This window comes from Notolepis coatsorum (genome assembly GCF_963971535.1).
Source record: "Notolepis coatsorum genome assembly, chromosome: 4".
In the NCBI taxonomy this organism is placed as follows: Eukaryota; Metazoa; Chordata; class Actinopteri; order Aulopiformes; family Paralepididae; genus Notolepis; species Notolepis coatsorum.
In genome coordinates this window covers 3,511,993-3,530,146 of record NC_140168.1, presented here as the reverse complement: position 1 = coordinate 3,530,146, position 18,154 = coordinate 3,511,993, and the positions used below count along the sequence as shown (strand labels likewise).

At 41.2% G+C, this 18,154-nt stretch overlaps 1 protein-coding gene across 1 annotated transcript in view; it reads left to right on the top strand.

The window, feature by feature from the left end:
• The window catches only part of lamb2l (laminin, beta 2-like), a gene marked incomplete at its 5' end in the record, with an annotated part of 96,719 nt that extends 80,292 nt beyond the window's left edge, over nucleotides 1-16,427 (top strand). Inside the window, 2 exons of the mRNA XM_084313313.1 lie at nucleotides 12,590-12,755; nucleotides 16,025-16,427. Coding sequence (XP_084169439.1) covers nucleotides 12,590-12,755; nucleotides 16,025-16,158 — 300 coding nt within the window. The 3' untranslated portion in view covers nucleotides 16,159-16,427. The remainder of the gene's footprint in view (nucleotides 1-12,589; nucleotides 12,756-16,024) is intronic.
• Between the last annotated feature and the right edge of the window lie 1,727 nt (nucleotides 16,428-18,154).

Sequence of the window (18,154 nt, the reverse complement as noted above, 5' to 3'; positions counted from 1 at the left end):
CTGTCACGTATACTAGTGAAACACTGTCACGTATACTAGTGAAACACTGTCACGTATACTAGTGAAACACTGTCATGTATACTAGTGAAACACTGTCATGTATACTAGTGAAACACTGCCACGTATACTAGTGAAACACTGCCACGTATACTAGTGAAACACTGTCACGTATACTAGTGAAACACTGTCACGTATACTAGTGAAACACTGTCACGTATACTAGTGAAACATGTCACGTATACTAGTGAAACACTGCCACGTATACTAGTGAAACACTGCCACGTATACTAGTGAAACACTGCCACGTATACTAGTGAAACACTGTCACGTATACTAGTGAAACACTGCCACGTATACTAGTGAAACACTGCCACGTATACTAATGAAACACTGTCACGTATACTAGTGAAACACTGCCACGTATACTAGTGAAACACTGCCACGTATACTAGTGAAACACTGCCACGTATACTAGTGAAACACTGCCACGTATACTAGTGAAACACTGTCATGTATACTAGTGAAACACTGTCACGTATACTAGTGAAACACTGCCACGTATACTAGTGAAACACTGCCACGTATACTAGTGAAACACTGCCACGTATACTAGTGAAACACTGCCACGTATACTAGTGAAACACTGCCACGTATACTAGTGAAACACTGCCACGTATACTAGTGAAACACTGCCACGTATACTAGTGAAACACTGTCACGTATACTAGTGAAACACTGCCACGTATACTAGTGAAACACTGTCACGTATACTAGTGAAACACTGCCACGTATACTAGTGAAACACTGTCACGTATACTAGTGAAACACTGTCACGTATACTAGTGAAACACTGCCACGTATACTAGTGAAACACTGTCACGTATACTAGTGAAACACTGCCACGTATACTAGTGAAACACTGCCATGTATACTAGTGAAACACTGCCACGTATACTAGTGAAACACTGCCACGTATACTAGTGAAACACTGCCACGTATACTAGTGAAACACTGTCATGTATACTAGTGAAACACTGTCACGTATACTAGTGAAACACTGTCACGTATACTAGTGAAACACTGTCACGTATACTAGTGAAACACTGTCACGTATACTAGTGAAACACTGTCATGTATACTAGTGAAACACTGCCACGTATACTAGTGAAACACTGCCACGTATACTAGTGAAACACTGCCACGTATACTAGTGAAACACTGTCACGTATACTAGTGAAACACTGTCACGTATACTAGTGAAACACTGCCACGTATACTAGTGAAACACTGTCACGTATACTAGTGAAACACTGTCACGTATACTAGTGAAACACTGTCACGTATACTAGTGAAACACTGCCACGTATACTAGTGAAACACTGCCACGTATACTAGTGAAACACTGTCACGTATACTAGTGAAACACTGTCACGTATACTAGTGAAACACTGTCACGTATACTAGTGAAACACTGCCACGTATACTAGTGAAACACTGCCACGTATACTAGTGAAACACTGCCACGTATACTAGTGAAACACTGTCACGTATACTAGTGAAACACTGCCACGTATACTAGTGAAACACTGCCACGTATACTAGTGAAACACTGTCACGTATACTAGTGAAACACTGTCATGTATACTAGTGAAACATGTCACGTATACTAGTGAAACACTGTCATGTATACTAGTGAAACACTGCCACGTATACTAGTGAAACACTGCCACGTATACTAGTGAAACACTGTCACGTATACTAGTGAAACACTGTCACGTATACTAGTGAAACACTGCCACGTATACTAGTGAAACACTGTCACGTATACTAGTGAAACACTGCCACGTATACTAGTGAAACACTGTCACGTATACTAGTGAAACACTGCCACGTATACTAGTGAAACACACTGTCACGTATACTAGTGAAACACTGCCACGTATACTAGTGAAACACTGTCACGTATACTAGTGAAACACTGTCACGTATACTAGTGAAACACTGTCACGTATACTAGTGAAACACTGCCACGTATACTAGTGAAACACTGCCACGTATACTAGTGAAACACTGCCACGTATACTAGTGAAACACTGCCACGTATACTAGTGAAACACTGTCATGTATACTAGTGAAACACTGCCATGTATACTAGTGAAACACTGCCATGTATACTAGTGAAACACTGCCACGTATACTAGTGAAACACTGCCACGTATACTAGTGAAACACTGCCACGTATACTAGTGAAACACTGTCACGTATACTAGTGAAACACTGTCACGTATACTAGTGAAACACTGTCACGTATACTAGTGAAACACTGTCACGTATACTAGTGAAACACTGCCACGTATACTAGTGAAACACTGTCACGTATACTAGTGAAACACTGTCACGTATACTAGTGAAACACTGCCACGTATACTAGTGAAACACTGTCACGTATACTAGTGAAACACTGTCACGTATACTAGTGAAACACTGTCACGTATACTAGTGAAACACTGCCACGTATACTAGTGAAACACTGCCACGTATACTAGTGAAACACTGTCACGTATACTAGTGAAACACTGTCACGTATACTAGTGAAACACTGTCACGTATACTAGTGAAACACTGCCACGTATACTAGTGAAACACTGCCACGTATACTAGTGAAACACTGCCACGTATACTAGTGAAACACTGTCACGTATACTAGTGAAACACTGCCACGTATACTAGTGAAACACTGCCACGTATACTAGTGAAACACTGTCACGTATACTAGTGAAACACTGTCATGTATACTAGTGAAACATGTCACGTATACTAGTGAAACACTGTCATGTATACTAGTGAAACACTGCCACGTATACTAGTGAAACACTGCCACGTATACTAGTGAAACACTGTCACGTATACTAGTGAAACACTGTCACGTATACTAGTGAAACACTGCCACGTATACTAGTGAAACACTGTCACGTATACTAGTGAAACACTGCCACGTATACTAGTGAAACACTGTCACGTATACTAGTGAAACACTGCCACGTATACTAGTGAAACACACTGTCACGTATACTAGTGAAACACTGCCACGTATACTAGTGAAACACTGTCACGTATACTAGTGAAACACTGTCACGTATACTAGTGAAACACTGTCACATATACTAGTGAAACACTGTCATATATACTAGTGAAACATGTCACGTATACTAGTGAAACATGTCACGTATACTAGTGAAACATGTCACGTATACTAGTGAAACATGTCACGTATACTAGTGAAACACTGCCACGTATACTAGTGAAACACTGCCATGTATACTAGTGAAACACTGCCACGTATACTAGTGAAACACTGCCACGTATACTAGTGAAACACTGTCACGTATACTAGTGAAACACTGCCACGTATACTAGTGAAACATGTCATGTATACTAGTGAAACACTGCCACGTATACTAGTGAAACACTGCCACGTATACTAGTGAAACACTGTCACGTATACTAGTGAAACACTGCCACGTATACTAGTGAAACACTGCCACGTATACTAGTGAAACACTGCCACGTATACTAGTGAAACACTGCCACGTATACTAGTGAAACACTGCCACGTATACTAGTGAAACACTGCCACGTATACTAGTGAAACACTGCCACGTATACTAGTGAAACACTGCCACGTATACTAGTGAAACACTGTCACGTATACTAGTGAAACACTGTCACGTATACTAGTGAAACACTGTCATGTATACTAGTGAAACATGTCACGTATACTAGTGAAACACTGTCATGTATACTAGTGAAACACTGCCACGTATACTAGTGAAACACTGCCACGTATACTAGTGAAACACTGTCACGTATACTAGTGAAACACTGTCACGTATACTAGTGAAACACTGCCACGTATACTAGTGAAACACTGTCACGTATACTAGTGAAACACTGCCACGTATACTAGTGAAACACTGTCACGTATACTAGTGAAACACTGCCACGTATACTAGTGAAACACACTGTCACGTATACTAGTGAAACACTGCCACGTATACTAGTGAAACACTGTCACGTATATTAGTGAAACACTGTCACGTATACTAGTGAAACACTGTCACATATACTAGTGAAACACTGTCATATATACTAGTGAAACATGTCACGTATACTAGTGAAACATGTCACGTATACTAGTGAAACATGTCACGTATACTAGTGAAACATGTCACGTATACTAGTGAAACACTGTCACGTATACTAGTGAAACACTGCCATGTATACTAGTGAAACACTGCCACGTATACTAGTGAAACACTGCCACGTATACTAGTGAAACACTGTCACGTATACTAGTGAAACACTGCCACGTATACTAGTGAAACACTGCCACGTATACTAGTGAAACATGTCATGTATACTAGTGAAACACTGTCACGTATACTAGTGAAACACTGCCACGTATACTAGTGAAACACTGTCACGTATACTAGTGAAACACTGCCACGTATACTAGTGAAACACTGTCACGTATACTAGTGAAACACTGCCACGTATACTAGTGAAACACTGTCACGTATACTAGTGAAACACTGTCATGTATACTAGTGAAACACTGTCACGTATACTAGTGAAACACTGTCACGTATACTAGTGAAACACTGTCACGTATACTAGTGAAACACTGTCACGTATACTAGTGAAACACTGTCACGTATACTAGTGAAACACTGCCACGTATACTAGTGAAACACTGTCACGTATACTAGTGAAACACTGTCATGTATACTAGTGAAACACTGTCACGTATACTAGTGAAACACTGTCACGTATAATAGTGAAACACTGTCACGTATAATAGTGAAACACTGTCATATATACTAGTGAAACACTGTCATATATACTAGTGAAACACTGTCACGTATACTAGTGAAACACTGTCATATATACTAGTGAAACACTGCCACGTATACTAGTGAAACACTGTCACGTATACTAGTGAAACACTGTCATATATACTAGTGAAACACTGTCATATATACTAGTGAAACACTGTCACGTATACTAGTGAAACACTGCCACGTATACTAGTGAAACACTGTCACGTATACTAGTGAAACACTGTCACGTATACTAGTGAAACACTGTCACGTATACTAGTGAAACACTGTCATGTATACTAGTGAAACACTGCCACGTATACTAGTGAAACACTGCCACGTATACTAGTGAAACACTGTCATATATACTAGTGAAACACTGTCATATATACTAGTGAAACACTGTCACGTATACTAGTGAAACACTGTCACGTATACTAGTGAAACACTGTCATGTATACTAGTGAAACACTGTCACGTATACTAGTGAAACACTGTCACGTATACTAGTGAAACACTGCCACATATACTAGTGAAACACTGTCATGTATACTAGTGAAACACTGTCACGTATACTAGTGAAACACTGTCATATATACTAGTGAAACACTGTCATGTATACTAGTGAAACACTGTCATATATACTAGTGAAACACTGCCACGTATACTAGTGAAACACTGTCATATATACTAGTGAAACACTGCCACATATACTAGTGAAACACTGTCACGTATACTAGTGAAACACTGTCACGTATACTAGTGAAACACTGTCACGTATACTACTGAAACACTGTCATGTATACTAGTGAAACACTGTCACGTATACTAGTGAAACACTGCCACGTATACTAGTGAAACACTGCCACGTATACTAGTGAAACACTGCCACGTATACTAGTGAAACACTGCCACGTATACTAGTGAAACACTGCCACGTATACTAGTGAAACACTGTCACGTATACTAGTGAAACACTGCCACGTATACTAGTGAAACACTGCCACGTATACTAGTGAAACATGTCACGTATACTATTGAAACATGTCACGTATACTAGTGAAACATGTCACGTATACTAGTGAAACACTGTCACGTATACTAGTGAAACATGTCACGTATACTAGTGAAACACTGTCACGTATACTAGTGAAACAATGTCACGTATACTAGTGAAACACTGCCACGTATACTAGTGAAACACTGCCACGTATACTAGTGAAACACTGCCACGTATACTAGTGAAACACTGCCACGTATACTAGTGAAACATGTCATGTATACTAGTGAAACACTGTCACGTATACTAGTGAAACACTGCCACGTATACTAGTGTAACACTGTCACGTATACTAGTGAAACACTCACGTATACTAGTGAAACACTGTCACGTATACTAGTGAAACACTGTCACGTATACTAGTGAAACACTGCCACGTATACTAGTGAAACACTGTCACGTATACTAGTGAAACACTGCCACGTATACTAGTGAAACATGTCACGTATACTAGTGAAACACTGTCACGTATACTAGTGAAACACTGTCATATATACTAGTGAAACACTGTCACGTATACTAGTGAAACACTGTCATATATACTAGTGAAACACTGTCACGTATACTAGTGAAACACTGTCACGTATACTAGTGAAACACTGCCACGTATACTAGTGAAACACTGTCATATATACTAGTGAAACACTGTCACGTATACTAGTGAAACACTGTCACGTATACTAGTGAAACACTGCCACGTATACTAGTGAAACACTGTCACGTATACTAGTGAAACACTGTCACGTATACTAGTGAAACACTGTCACGTATACTAGTGAAACACTGTCATGTATACTAGTGAAACACTGCCACGTATACTAGTGAAACACTGCCACGTATACTAGTGAAACACTGTCACGTATACTAGTGAAACACTGCCACGTATACTAGTGAAACACTGCCACGTATACTAGTGAAACACTGTCACGTATACTAGTGAAACACTGTCACGTATACTAGTGAAACACTGCCACGTATACTAGTGAAACACTGTCACGTATACTAGTGAAACACTGCCACGTATACTAGTGAAACACTGCCACGTATACTAGTGAAACACTGTCACGTATACTAGTGAAACACTGTCACGTATACTAGTGAAACACTGTCACGTATACTAGTGAAACACTGCCACGTATACTAGTGAAACACTGCCACGTATACTAGTGAAACACTGTCACGTATACTAGTGAAACACTGTCATGTATACTAGTGAAACACTGTCACGTATACTAGTGAAACACTGTCACGTATACTAGTGAAACACTGTCATATATACTAGTGAAACACTGTCACGTATACTAGTGAAACACTGTCACGTATACTAGTGAAACACTGTCACGTATACTAGTGAAACACTGCCATGTATACTAGTGAAACACTGTCACGTATACTAGTGAAACACTGTCACGTATACTAGTGAAACACTGCCACGTATACTAGTGAAACACTGTCACGTATACCAGTGAAACACTGCCACGTATACTAGTGAAACACTGTCACGTATACTAGTGAAACATGTCACGTATACTAGTGAAACACTGTCATGTATACTAGTGAAACACACTGTCACGTATACTAGTGAAACACTGTCATGTATACTAGTGAAACACTGCCACGTATACTAGTGAAACACTGTCACGTATACTAGTGAAACACTGCCACGTATACTAGTTAAACACTGTCACGTATACTAGTGAAACACTGTCACGTATACTAGTGAAACACTGTCACGTATACTAGTGAAACACTGCCACGTATACTAGTTAAACACTGTCACGTATACTAGTTAAACACTGTCACGTATACTAGTGAAACACTGTCACGTATACTAGTGAAACACTGTCACGTATACTAGTGAAACACTGTCACGTATACTAGTGAAACACTGTCATATATAGTAGTGAAACACTGTCACGTATACTAGTGAAACACTGTCACGTATACTAGTGTAACACTGTCACGTATACTAGTGAAACACTGTCACGTATACTAGTGAAACACTGTCACGTATACTAGTGAAACACTGCCACGTATACTAGTGAAACACTGCCACGTATACTAGTGAAACACTGCCACGTATACTAGTGAAACACTGCCACGTATACTAGTGAAACACTGTCACGTATACTAGTGAAACACTGTCACGTATACTAGTGAAACACTGCCACGTATACTAGTGAAACATGTCACGTATACTAGTGAAACACTGTCACCTATACTAGTGAAACACTGCCACGTATACTAGTGAAACACTGCCACGTATACTAGTGAAACACTGTCACGTATACTAGTGAAACACTGCCACGTATACTAGTGAAACACTGCCACGTATACTAGTGAAACACTGTCATGTATACTAGTGAAACACTGTCACGTATACTAGTTAAACACTGTCACGTATACTAGTGAAACACTGTCACGTATACTAGTGAAACACTGTCACGTATACTAGTGAAACACTGCCACGTATACTAGTGAAACATGTCACGTATACTAGTGAAACACTGTCATGTATACTAGTGAAACACTGTCATGTATACTAGTGAAACACTGCCACGTATACTAGTGAAACATGTCACGTATACTAGTGAAACACTGTCATGTATACTAGTGAAACACTGCCACGTATACTAGTGAAACACTGTCATGTATACTAGTGAAACATGTCACGTATACTAGTGAAACATGTCACGTATACTAGTGAAACACTGTCATGTATACTAGTGAAACACTGCCACGTATACTAGTGAAACACTGTCACGTATACTAGTGAAACACTGTCACGTATACTAGTGAAACACTGCCACGTATACTAGTGAAACACTGTCACGTATACTAGTGAAACACTGTCACGTATACTAGTGAAACACTGTCATGTATACTACTGAAACACTGTCACGTATACTAGTGAAACACTGTCACGTATACTAGTGAAACACTGTCATGTATACTAGTGAAACATGTCACGTATACTAGTGAAACACTGCCACGTATACTAGTGAAACACTGCCACGTATACTAGTGAAACACTGTCACGTATACTAGTGAAACACTGCCACGTATACTAGTGAAACACTGCCACGTATACTAGTGAAACACTGCCACGTATACTAGTGAAACACTGTCATGTATACTAGTGAAACACTGTCACGTATACTAGTGAAACACTGTCATGTATACTAGTGAAACACTGCCACGTATACTAGTGAAACACTGTCATGTATACTAGTGAAACATGTCACGTATACTAGTGAAACACTGCCACGTATACTAGTGAAACACTGTCATGTATACTAGTGAAACATGTCACGTATACTAGTGAAACATGTCACGTATACTAGTGAAACACTGCCACGTATACTAGTAAAACATGTCACGTATACTAGTGAAACACTGCCACGTATACTAGTGAAACACTGTCATGTATACTAGTGAAACATGTCACGTATACTAGTGAAACACTGCCACGTATACTAGTGAAACACTGCCACGTATACTAGTGAAACACTGCCACGTATACTAGTGAAACACTGTCATGTATACTAGTGAAACATGTCACGTATACTAGTGAAACACTCTCACGTATACTAGTGAAACACTGTCACGTATACTAGTGAAACACTGTCATGTATACTAGTGAAACATGTCACGTATACTAGTGAAACACTGCCACGTATACTAGTGAAACACTGTCACGTATACTAGTGAAACACTGCCACGTATACTAGTGAAACACTGTCACGTATACTAGTGAAACATGTCACGTATACTAGTGAAACATGTCACGTATACTAGTGAAACACTGTCATGTATACTAGTGAAACACTGCCACGTATACTAGTGAAACACTGTCACGTATACTAGTGAAACACTGTCACGTATACTAGTGAAACACTGTCATGTATACTAGTGAAACACTGTCATGTATACTAGTGAAACACTGTCATGTATACTAGTGAAACACTGTCATGTATACTAGTGAAACACTGTCACGTATACTAGTGAAACACTGCCACGTATACTAGTGAAACACTGTCACGTATACTAGTGAAACACTGCCACGTATACTAGTGAAACACTGTCACGTATACTAGTGAAACACTGCCACGTATACTAGTGAAACACTGTCACGTATACTAGTGAAACACTGTCACGTATACTAGTGAAACACTGTCACGTATACTAGTGAAACACTGTCACGTATACTAGTGAAACACTGCCACGTATACTAGTGAAACACTGCCACGTATACTAGTGAAACACTGCCACTTATACTAGTGAAACACTGCCACGTATACTAGTGAAACACTGTCATGTATACTAGTGAAACACTGTCACGTATACTAGTGAAACACTGCCACGTATACTAGTGAAACACTGTCATGTATACTAGTGAAACACTGTCACGTATACTAGTGAAACACTGCCACATATACTAGTGAAACACTGTCACGTATACTAGTGAAACACTGTCACGTATACTAGTGAAACACTGTCATATATAGTAGTGAAACACTGTCACATATACTAGTGAAACACTGCCACGTATACTAGTGAAACACTGTCATATATAGTAGTGAAACACTGTCACATATACTAGTGAAACACTGCCACGTATACTAGTGAAACACTGTCATGTATACTAGTGAAACACTGTCACGTATACTAGTGAAACACTGTCACGTATACTAGTGAAACACTGTCACGTATACTAGTGAAACACTGTCACGTATACTAGTGAAACACTGTCACGTATACTAGTGAAACACTGTCACATATACTAGTGAAACACTGTCACGTATACTAGTGAAACACTGTCATGTATACTAGTGAAAGCTGTCACATATACTAGTGAAAGCTGTCATGTTTTCAGTTTCACTAGTAAACGTGACAGCTTTTCATCTCAATAGTATTGACCTAAACGGCCCCTCATGTGTGTGTGTGTGTGTCTGTGCGTGTGTGTGTGCACGTGCGTGTGTGTGTGTGTGTGTCTCTGTGTGTGTGTTAGAGGTGGGAATCACCAGAGGCCCCACAATACAATAATTATCACGATACGAGAGTTACACTATTGTAAATATCACGATATTGCCCGTGTATCGCGATTGATTACCTTTTTCAACTGTCCCCAACGAAAAAGTTGTTCTGCAAAGTGCAACATCAAATGTACTAATCTGTTTTCATCTAATAAGATGACGTTTTCGGTCATTCCAGCAGTAAAATGGTATTGTCGAGCCAAAAGAATATCGATACATGGCACCGGCCTGCCCAGCAGCATTAAACAGGCCCCGAGGTTAACTGGCTTCATAAAGTCTGTACGAACATCGGTATAGGGAGGTGTAGTCTGACGTCACTTTAGTTTCCCGCGCGGTCCACCCGTATATAGGCATTTATCATTGGGAAAATGTATTATCGGCTATTGTAATAATGCTGCCTCATGAACATTGGCAAGCTTTCCATTTTTGCACAAAATGAGTTCCCTTCTATCACTAACATTATTGTTTAAGCATTTTTGGTTGAAATTAAATTATTTTACGATTAATTGCGAATTGTTTCATGTTGTTGAGCTATAGATTGTGGATGAATACACACACAGAAAGGTACACCGTGCCAATGTTCATGCTTTATTTGTTTTAAACGAGACCATTTAGAAATGGGCCATGGGGGAAATACATTGCAATTTCAAGCGAGGCGGACCGTGCGGGAAACAACAATGACGTAACCACTACAACCTACAAGAGAGGGTAGCATATTATCTATTATTATTTGATCTTATATATTATGCATATAGTCTCTTAATGTTTTACGATGATGATGCAATGTTTTATGTTGATGTATGTCCTGTCAGGGACCATGATGGAAATAAGTGCTTGCATTTTATCATGTTTTTATCCCTTGGATGATGTCTCTAATCCACAATAAAAATCAATCAATCAATCAATCAATCAATCAATCAATCACTGCATCAATATAATATCGGCATGCAAAATAGCGCAATATTGCTGTATAGATTTTTTTTTCTTCTCGCCCCTAGAATGTGTGTGTGTGTGTGTGAGGGTGGGTGTATGTGTGTGTGTTTGTGAGAGTGTGTGCGTGCATACGTGCTGATGTCTGTGTTACAGTAAAGTGTGTCCCCATGGACCTGTTGTGTGAGATGTCGGTGTTACAGTAAAGTGTGTCCCCATGGACCTGTTGTGTGAGATGTCTGTGTTACAGTAAAGTGTGTCCATGGACCTGTTGTGTGAGATGATGTCTGTGTTACAGTAAAGTGTGTCCCCTTGGACCTGTTGTGTGAGATGATGTCTGTGTTACAGTAAAGTGTGTCCCCATGGACCTGTTGTGTGAGATGTCTGTGTTACAGTAAAGTGTCTCCCCATGGACCTGTTGTGTGAGATGGTGTCTGTGTTACAGTAAAGTGTGTCCCCATGGACCTGTTGTGTGAGATGATGTCTGTGTTACAGTAAAGTGTGTCCCCGTGGACCTGTTGTGTGAGATGATGTCTGTGTTACAGTAAAGTGTGTCCCCATGGACCTGTTGTGTGAGATGATGGGTGTGAAGAGGCACAGCATGGATGGATGTGCATTTCACTCGAACGTTGACGTCGTTGTTCTTTCTCGCCATCGACCCGTCGTTGCCCCCGTGTCCCCAGCGTGTGAACGAGACGGAGGGTCGGTACCGGGAGCTGCAGGCGAAGGTGGACTCGCTGGGCGGGGAGACCGGGGGGCTGGGCAACGTCAACCAGAAGGCCAAGGAGATCAAGAAGGAGGCTCAGGACCTGCTCAACAAGGCCAACAAGGGCATCGAAACACTCAAGAGTGAGTACAATTAGATAGATAGATAGATAGATAGATAGATAGATAGATAGATAGATAGATAGATAGATAGATAGATAGATAGATAGATAGGTAGGTAGGTAGGTAGGTAGGTAGGTAGGTAGGTAGGTAGGTAGGTAGGTAGGTAGGTAGGTAGGTAGGTAGGTAGGTAGGTAGGTAGGTAGGTAGGTAGGTAGGTAGGTAGGTAGGTAGATACTTTATTGCCATTTCAACACATGGTTGATTGGGATTTGTCTCTGTGCTCATTTCAGCCTAAAACAGTGGGGAAAACATACAATAATACATATAATGCAATCCCTGAAGTAGAAGATGTATTTCATAAACATTTAAAAAATGCAACAGTGCATAAAAGAGCTCAGTGCTCCATTTAAAGTGCATATTGCCTCAAAGTGCATGAATCATGAATTCTCCTTCGTGATTCTAGGCAACAAGGACGCTGATTTACTGATTTTGCCTCTCGACTTCCTCTGAGTTTGTGACGCTGTATACTAGTGTATAGACATGTCCGCTGTATACGCGTCAGACTCGGTGTGCGCGTGCATCACCGGAGCAGAAAGGAACGTAATCCTGGTCAGAACAACGGGGCAAGACTACAATATATTTGCATTTGTTAGCCATGCTAGCGATCTCTAAACAATCAATCCGTGCCTGAGCTAGATATATAAAAGGTGAAGTCACTAGCTACTAAGTCACGTGACTCAGTCGGTGTTGCGGATTGGCTCGAACGCGTCGGTATGTTTGTATACAGCGAACAGGTCTATCTAGAAAGGGAGATATTAGCCTTCAAAAATCTGTACATTTTAGATTCAGATTCAGATTCAGCTTTATTGTTGCATCTTCTTCATATCGCATACAAAGAAGAGGAGCGAACTCCTTGTGTCTCGCCCCCTCGACCTACTGCAGCATAGCAATAAAATATGCAATAAAACAATACAATACAATACAAAAAAACACAATAGAAACTGATTGATTTAAGCATCCTGTTAGCTAGCTCGTTAGTTAGCTAGCTAAACAGTTCTGTGCTTATAGATGCAGTATTTATTCGATATCCACCCTAGCTTGTGGTACGAGAAGGGACTATAAGGGCGAATACTATTTATCCCCAACAGGACACTGAAAATACTAACCCTCTTACGTACTGTCTTTTTACTATTATGTACCCTAATACTACGCTACTATACTTATACTACTACCTACCTACTATGCTAATTATGTCTCACACTCAAGCTCGATACTATTTGACGAACAACGTCGCTGACTCTTAGCTGCCAGAGTCGTACCCTTCCTGCTGACTTGTTGTACAGAATGTGTAAATCGCTTTGGATAAAAGCTAGTCGGCTAAAATGACGAAATGGTAATTGTACTCAAAAAAGCGAAATATAGAAATATTAAATATTTTCATCCAAGTACGCCTAATTTCAAAATTTGTACACGTATGTTGTCTCTGTTATAAATAAGCGCGTACCTAAAGGGCAGTTCCGCACAATTGGAGGTGGGCTTCCCACTCTCCAGAACATTTACACCAGGCGTTGCAGGACCAAGGCTAAGAGAATAATCAAAGACTCCAGCCACCCAAACAACTGCCTCTTTGCACTGCTGCGATCAGGCAAGCACTACCGGAGTCTCATGGCCGGTACAGAGAGACTCAGAAGGAGCTTCTATCCCCAGGGCAAGCGCTACCGGAGTCTCATGGCCGGTACAGAGAGACTCAGAAGGAGCTTCTATCCCCAGGGCAAGCGCTACCGGAGTCTCATGGCCGGTACAGAGAGACTCAGAAGGAGCTTCTATCCCCAGGGCAAGCGCTACCGGAGTCTCATGGCCGGTAGAGAGAGACTCAGAAGGAGCTTCTATCCCCAGGGCAAGCGCTACCGGAGTCTCATGGCCGGTAGAGAGAGACTCAGAAGGAGCTTCTATCCCCAGGCCATCAGGACGCTCGATGACTCCATGTAACACTAACCCATCCATTCTACATGCATTGCACACACACATCCACATGCACACACTCACTTTAAACGTGCACCTTTAATATTCACTTTAGACACTTTAAACACGTTGTAACACTACACCATATTATTTTATCTATTTATTACTAAAGGATTTACACTACCTCTCTACCACTTTTTTTGCATTTTAGATTTTCTTTTGCATTTGTCCTTGTCCACTAGTTTTGTATATTGTATATTTTGTACAGTGTTTGGTCTTTATTTTTTTTACTTTTTTTAACTGTATGAAGCACAATCTCAGGGGGCTCATACAGAACCAAGCATTTCACTGTAATGTACACCTTTGTGACAAAGTCTCCATTGCTGCCTTCAAGGCCAGCCTTAAAACTCATTTATTTTACTCTGCCTTCCACTAGGGCCTGTTTTTTAATCTGCTCCTATGTTTTGTTTTTAATTCAATTTTATTCATTTGAAATGTTTTTCTGTTTTAAACCTTTTTTTATTCTTATCTTTTTTATTTAATTCATTTTAATTAGTGCTGTCAGGCGATTAAAAAAATTAATCTAATTCATTACAGGATTTGTAATTAATTAATCGAATTAATCGCATTTTAATCACATAACCATTTTAGGCCTGATATTCTATATTCTATAATCATATTTGAAATGGCATGTGTCCGGATGGCAGAATTCAGTACTGTATCTACAAAACCTTCTGTTTAATCATCTTCCCTTTATTCATTTGCTTAGATTTTTCAGGTCTGGTCAATTTGAGCACGGTGTTATTCACAGTCAAAGATAAAAAAAAAGTTTTATTGATATTCTCATTTAGTTCATTACAATTTACTCAAGCCTAGTAACAGACACAGTGTTTCTGAATCAGATACCAAGAACATGCAAATGGACCATTTAAAAAAAAAAAGGCTGTACATGTTTATTCTACGTTCTTATGGAATGAATGAGATTAAAAGAATAAAATGTAATTAAAAAAATTAAAAGATTTTTTTTAATTAATTTTGAGTAAATTTTCATAACGCGATAATTTGCTGTGTAATTAATTCATCGAATTAACGCGATACACTGACAGCCCTGATTTTAATGTTTTCTTGTTTTAAACCTTTTATTTTACTTTTTATTTTCCTTCTGCTGTGAAGCACATTGAGAGCTCACTGGGTTTAAAGTATGTCACTAGATATATATATATATATATATATATATATATATATATATATATATATATATATACGGTACACGGCGTCACGAAGTGAATCCTCGTCTGTTTTCTTCTCTTCTCCTTTTCCGATTCCAGAGCTGGAGAAGAAGTTCCGGAGCAACGAGCAGCGGATGCAGAAGCAGCGGACGGAGCTGACGGCGCTGGAGAGGAACGCCATCGTGGTCCGCGAGGAGATAAGGGAGCAGGTGCACAAGTACAGCAACTGTTAGGCGAGTCGGGCGGCTTCCTGCTTCCTGTTTCCTGTTTCCTGTTGTAGTCCTTTATCCTGAGGGCAGAGGGTTACTACTGATGCTGTGACTGGACAGAAAGAAAACGAAAACTAAATAAAAACTACAACTCCCACGAAAGGAAAAAGCAAAGTACCGGTACCTTAACCTTTTCACTACCACACTACAGAAGGTTATATTTCGTATGGCATCGCTCCCGCTCTGAGCCTTACGAGATACTCTATATCGCCTGTGATACCTAATGTATCTCCCACGAACAAAAACACATGCACCCCACCTGTATGGGGCCCCGCCCCTTATGGTGGCACCACCCATATAATCATGACTCTGGTCATGACACACCCTTCCTCTATTTTCGTCCCAGCGTACTGGATGCTATGCACCATGCGAGCTAGCGGAATGAAAAGATTAAGGAAGATTAATAATGTTGGAAGCTTACCGGAGGTTGCTGGCCCCTGGCATCTTCGACGCATGTTTTCGGCGACACGACGGGCCTGTGATGTTCCTCGTTTGATGACTGCACATCGAGGTTCAGCTGTACAAGGCTGGCTGTCGGGCCAGCTTGTACTCAGGTAGGCCCTGTGTCTTCAGGCATGGGTATTAGTGTAACACAACCTTGTTGTGTGTTGGCGCCAGGGGCAAGATGGTTTGGTGAACGTTCTCTGCAGGGAACGGTTTCCAAGCTGTCTTGGGCGTGCTGCTACAACATCTAAAGCTATGCTAACATGCTATCGCTACTGCCGCATGCTATCACTACTGCTAATTGCTATGCTGTTTTAATGTCTCCGCCGTGAGATGTTGTCACTCTCCCGCCTCTTGCCCGGTTCATCAATGAAGGTCAGTCGGTAGCTGTTGTGGGGTTTTGAGTTCTATTTACCTTTTTCGGGTAAATGGGTTGACAACAGGGTAGGCCGTGGCTAGGTTGCCTAGCCAGGTATTTTACCTTGTGTTCCGGCGGGGTTTGTTGAACGGTGTTCCCATCTGGGTTGGCGTCGGGTAGTGGGGCTATGGGTCCAGCCGACATGGTAAACATGTTGCGTGTCTGTGCACAGGCAATTGTTGTCTTGGGTTCCACATTGCCTGGCGTTAGGCTGCAGTAGTATAAGGGCAGGGCCGCTTGGGAGAAATGTGAGGCCCTGTGCGTTTTTAGACGCGGGGCCCCCCATCTCCTGGGGCGGCCCTGTGTAGGGGGCTATTGTTTCATTTTGTCACTCTGCTATGAGAAGGTCTGTCTTGCTACAGCTTTCTCTCCTCTCAAACCATTCATACTGACGGTCAATCGGTATACTGGGGGAGTAGTGCGGGGGGGGGGCTTTGTTTACCTTTTTTGGTAAATGGGCTAAACTAGGGCTGGTGTTCTGTTGTGAATATTTTGAATGAAGACGGGTCTGGTCCGTCTCCCCTTAAACTTTGTGTGTATGGGTTTGCTCATTCTACAGTTTTTGTGGTTTAGCTCTTTTATTCATTAACCTTTTCATGGTCCACACCACAGTGGAGGGTGCTGTTTGCAATCACCACTGGTGCTCCATGTTAACGTCAGTCCTTTGTTTTTGATATATTGAAACAATGCCCCGCCCGGCCGACACCATGGGTCGGCCTGGCGAGTGGCTGGTGGGCTGTTAAGGCTTGTACCGCCACGGTATGGAATTGGCAACGATTAGAACTGTGTTCGAATTGGTGTTTTTTCTATTACAGAAATGGTGTCTGGTGGAGGGGCCTTGAGGGCCGGCCGACGTCGACACATCGCGCACGGTGTTGGTAAACCACTCCGTCGAGGATGTTGACGTTATTAGCTTTGACCCAGCCGCAAGCTATAACCGCTCAGGGTTCCCCTCTCCGCAGGGGATTTTGGTCTTCTGCTGGAGCGCGGGCGGTATTGTCCTAGGCCCTACACCGCCTCACACCGCGCAGCCAGAAGAAGAGAGAGCACGGCCTCGTCAGCGGCGATGACGGGGCCCTCGACAGGCGGCCATGTTTC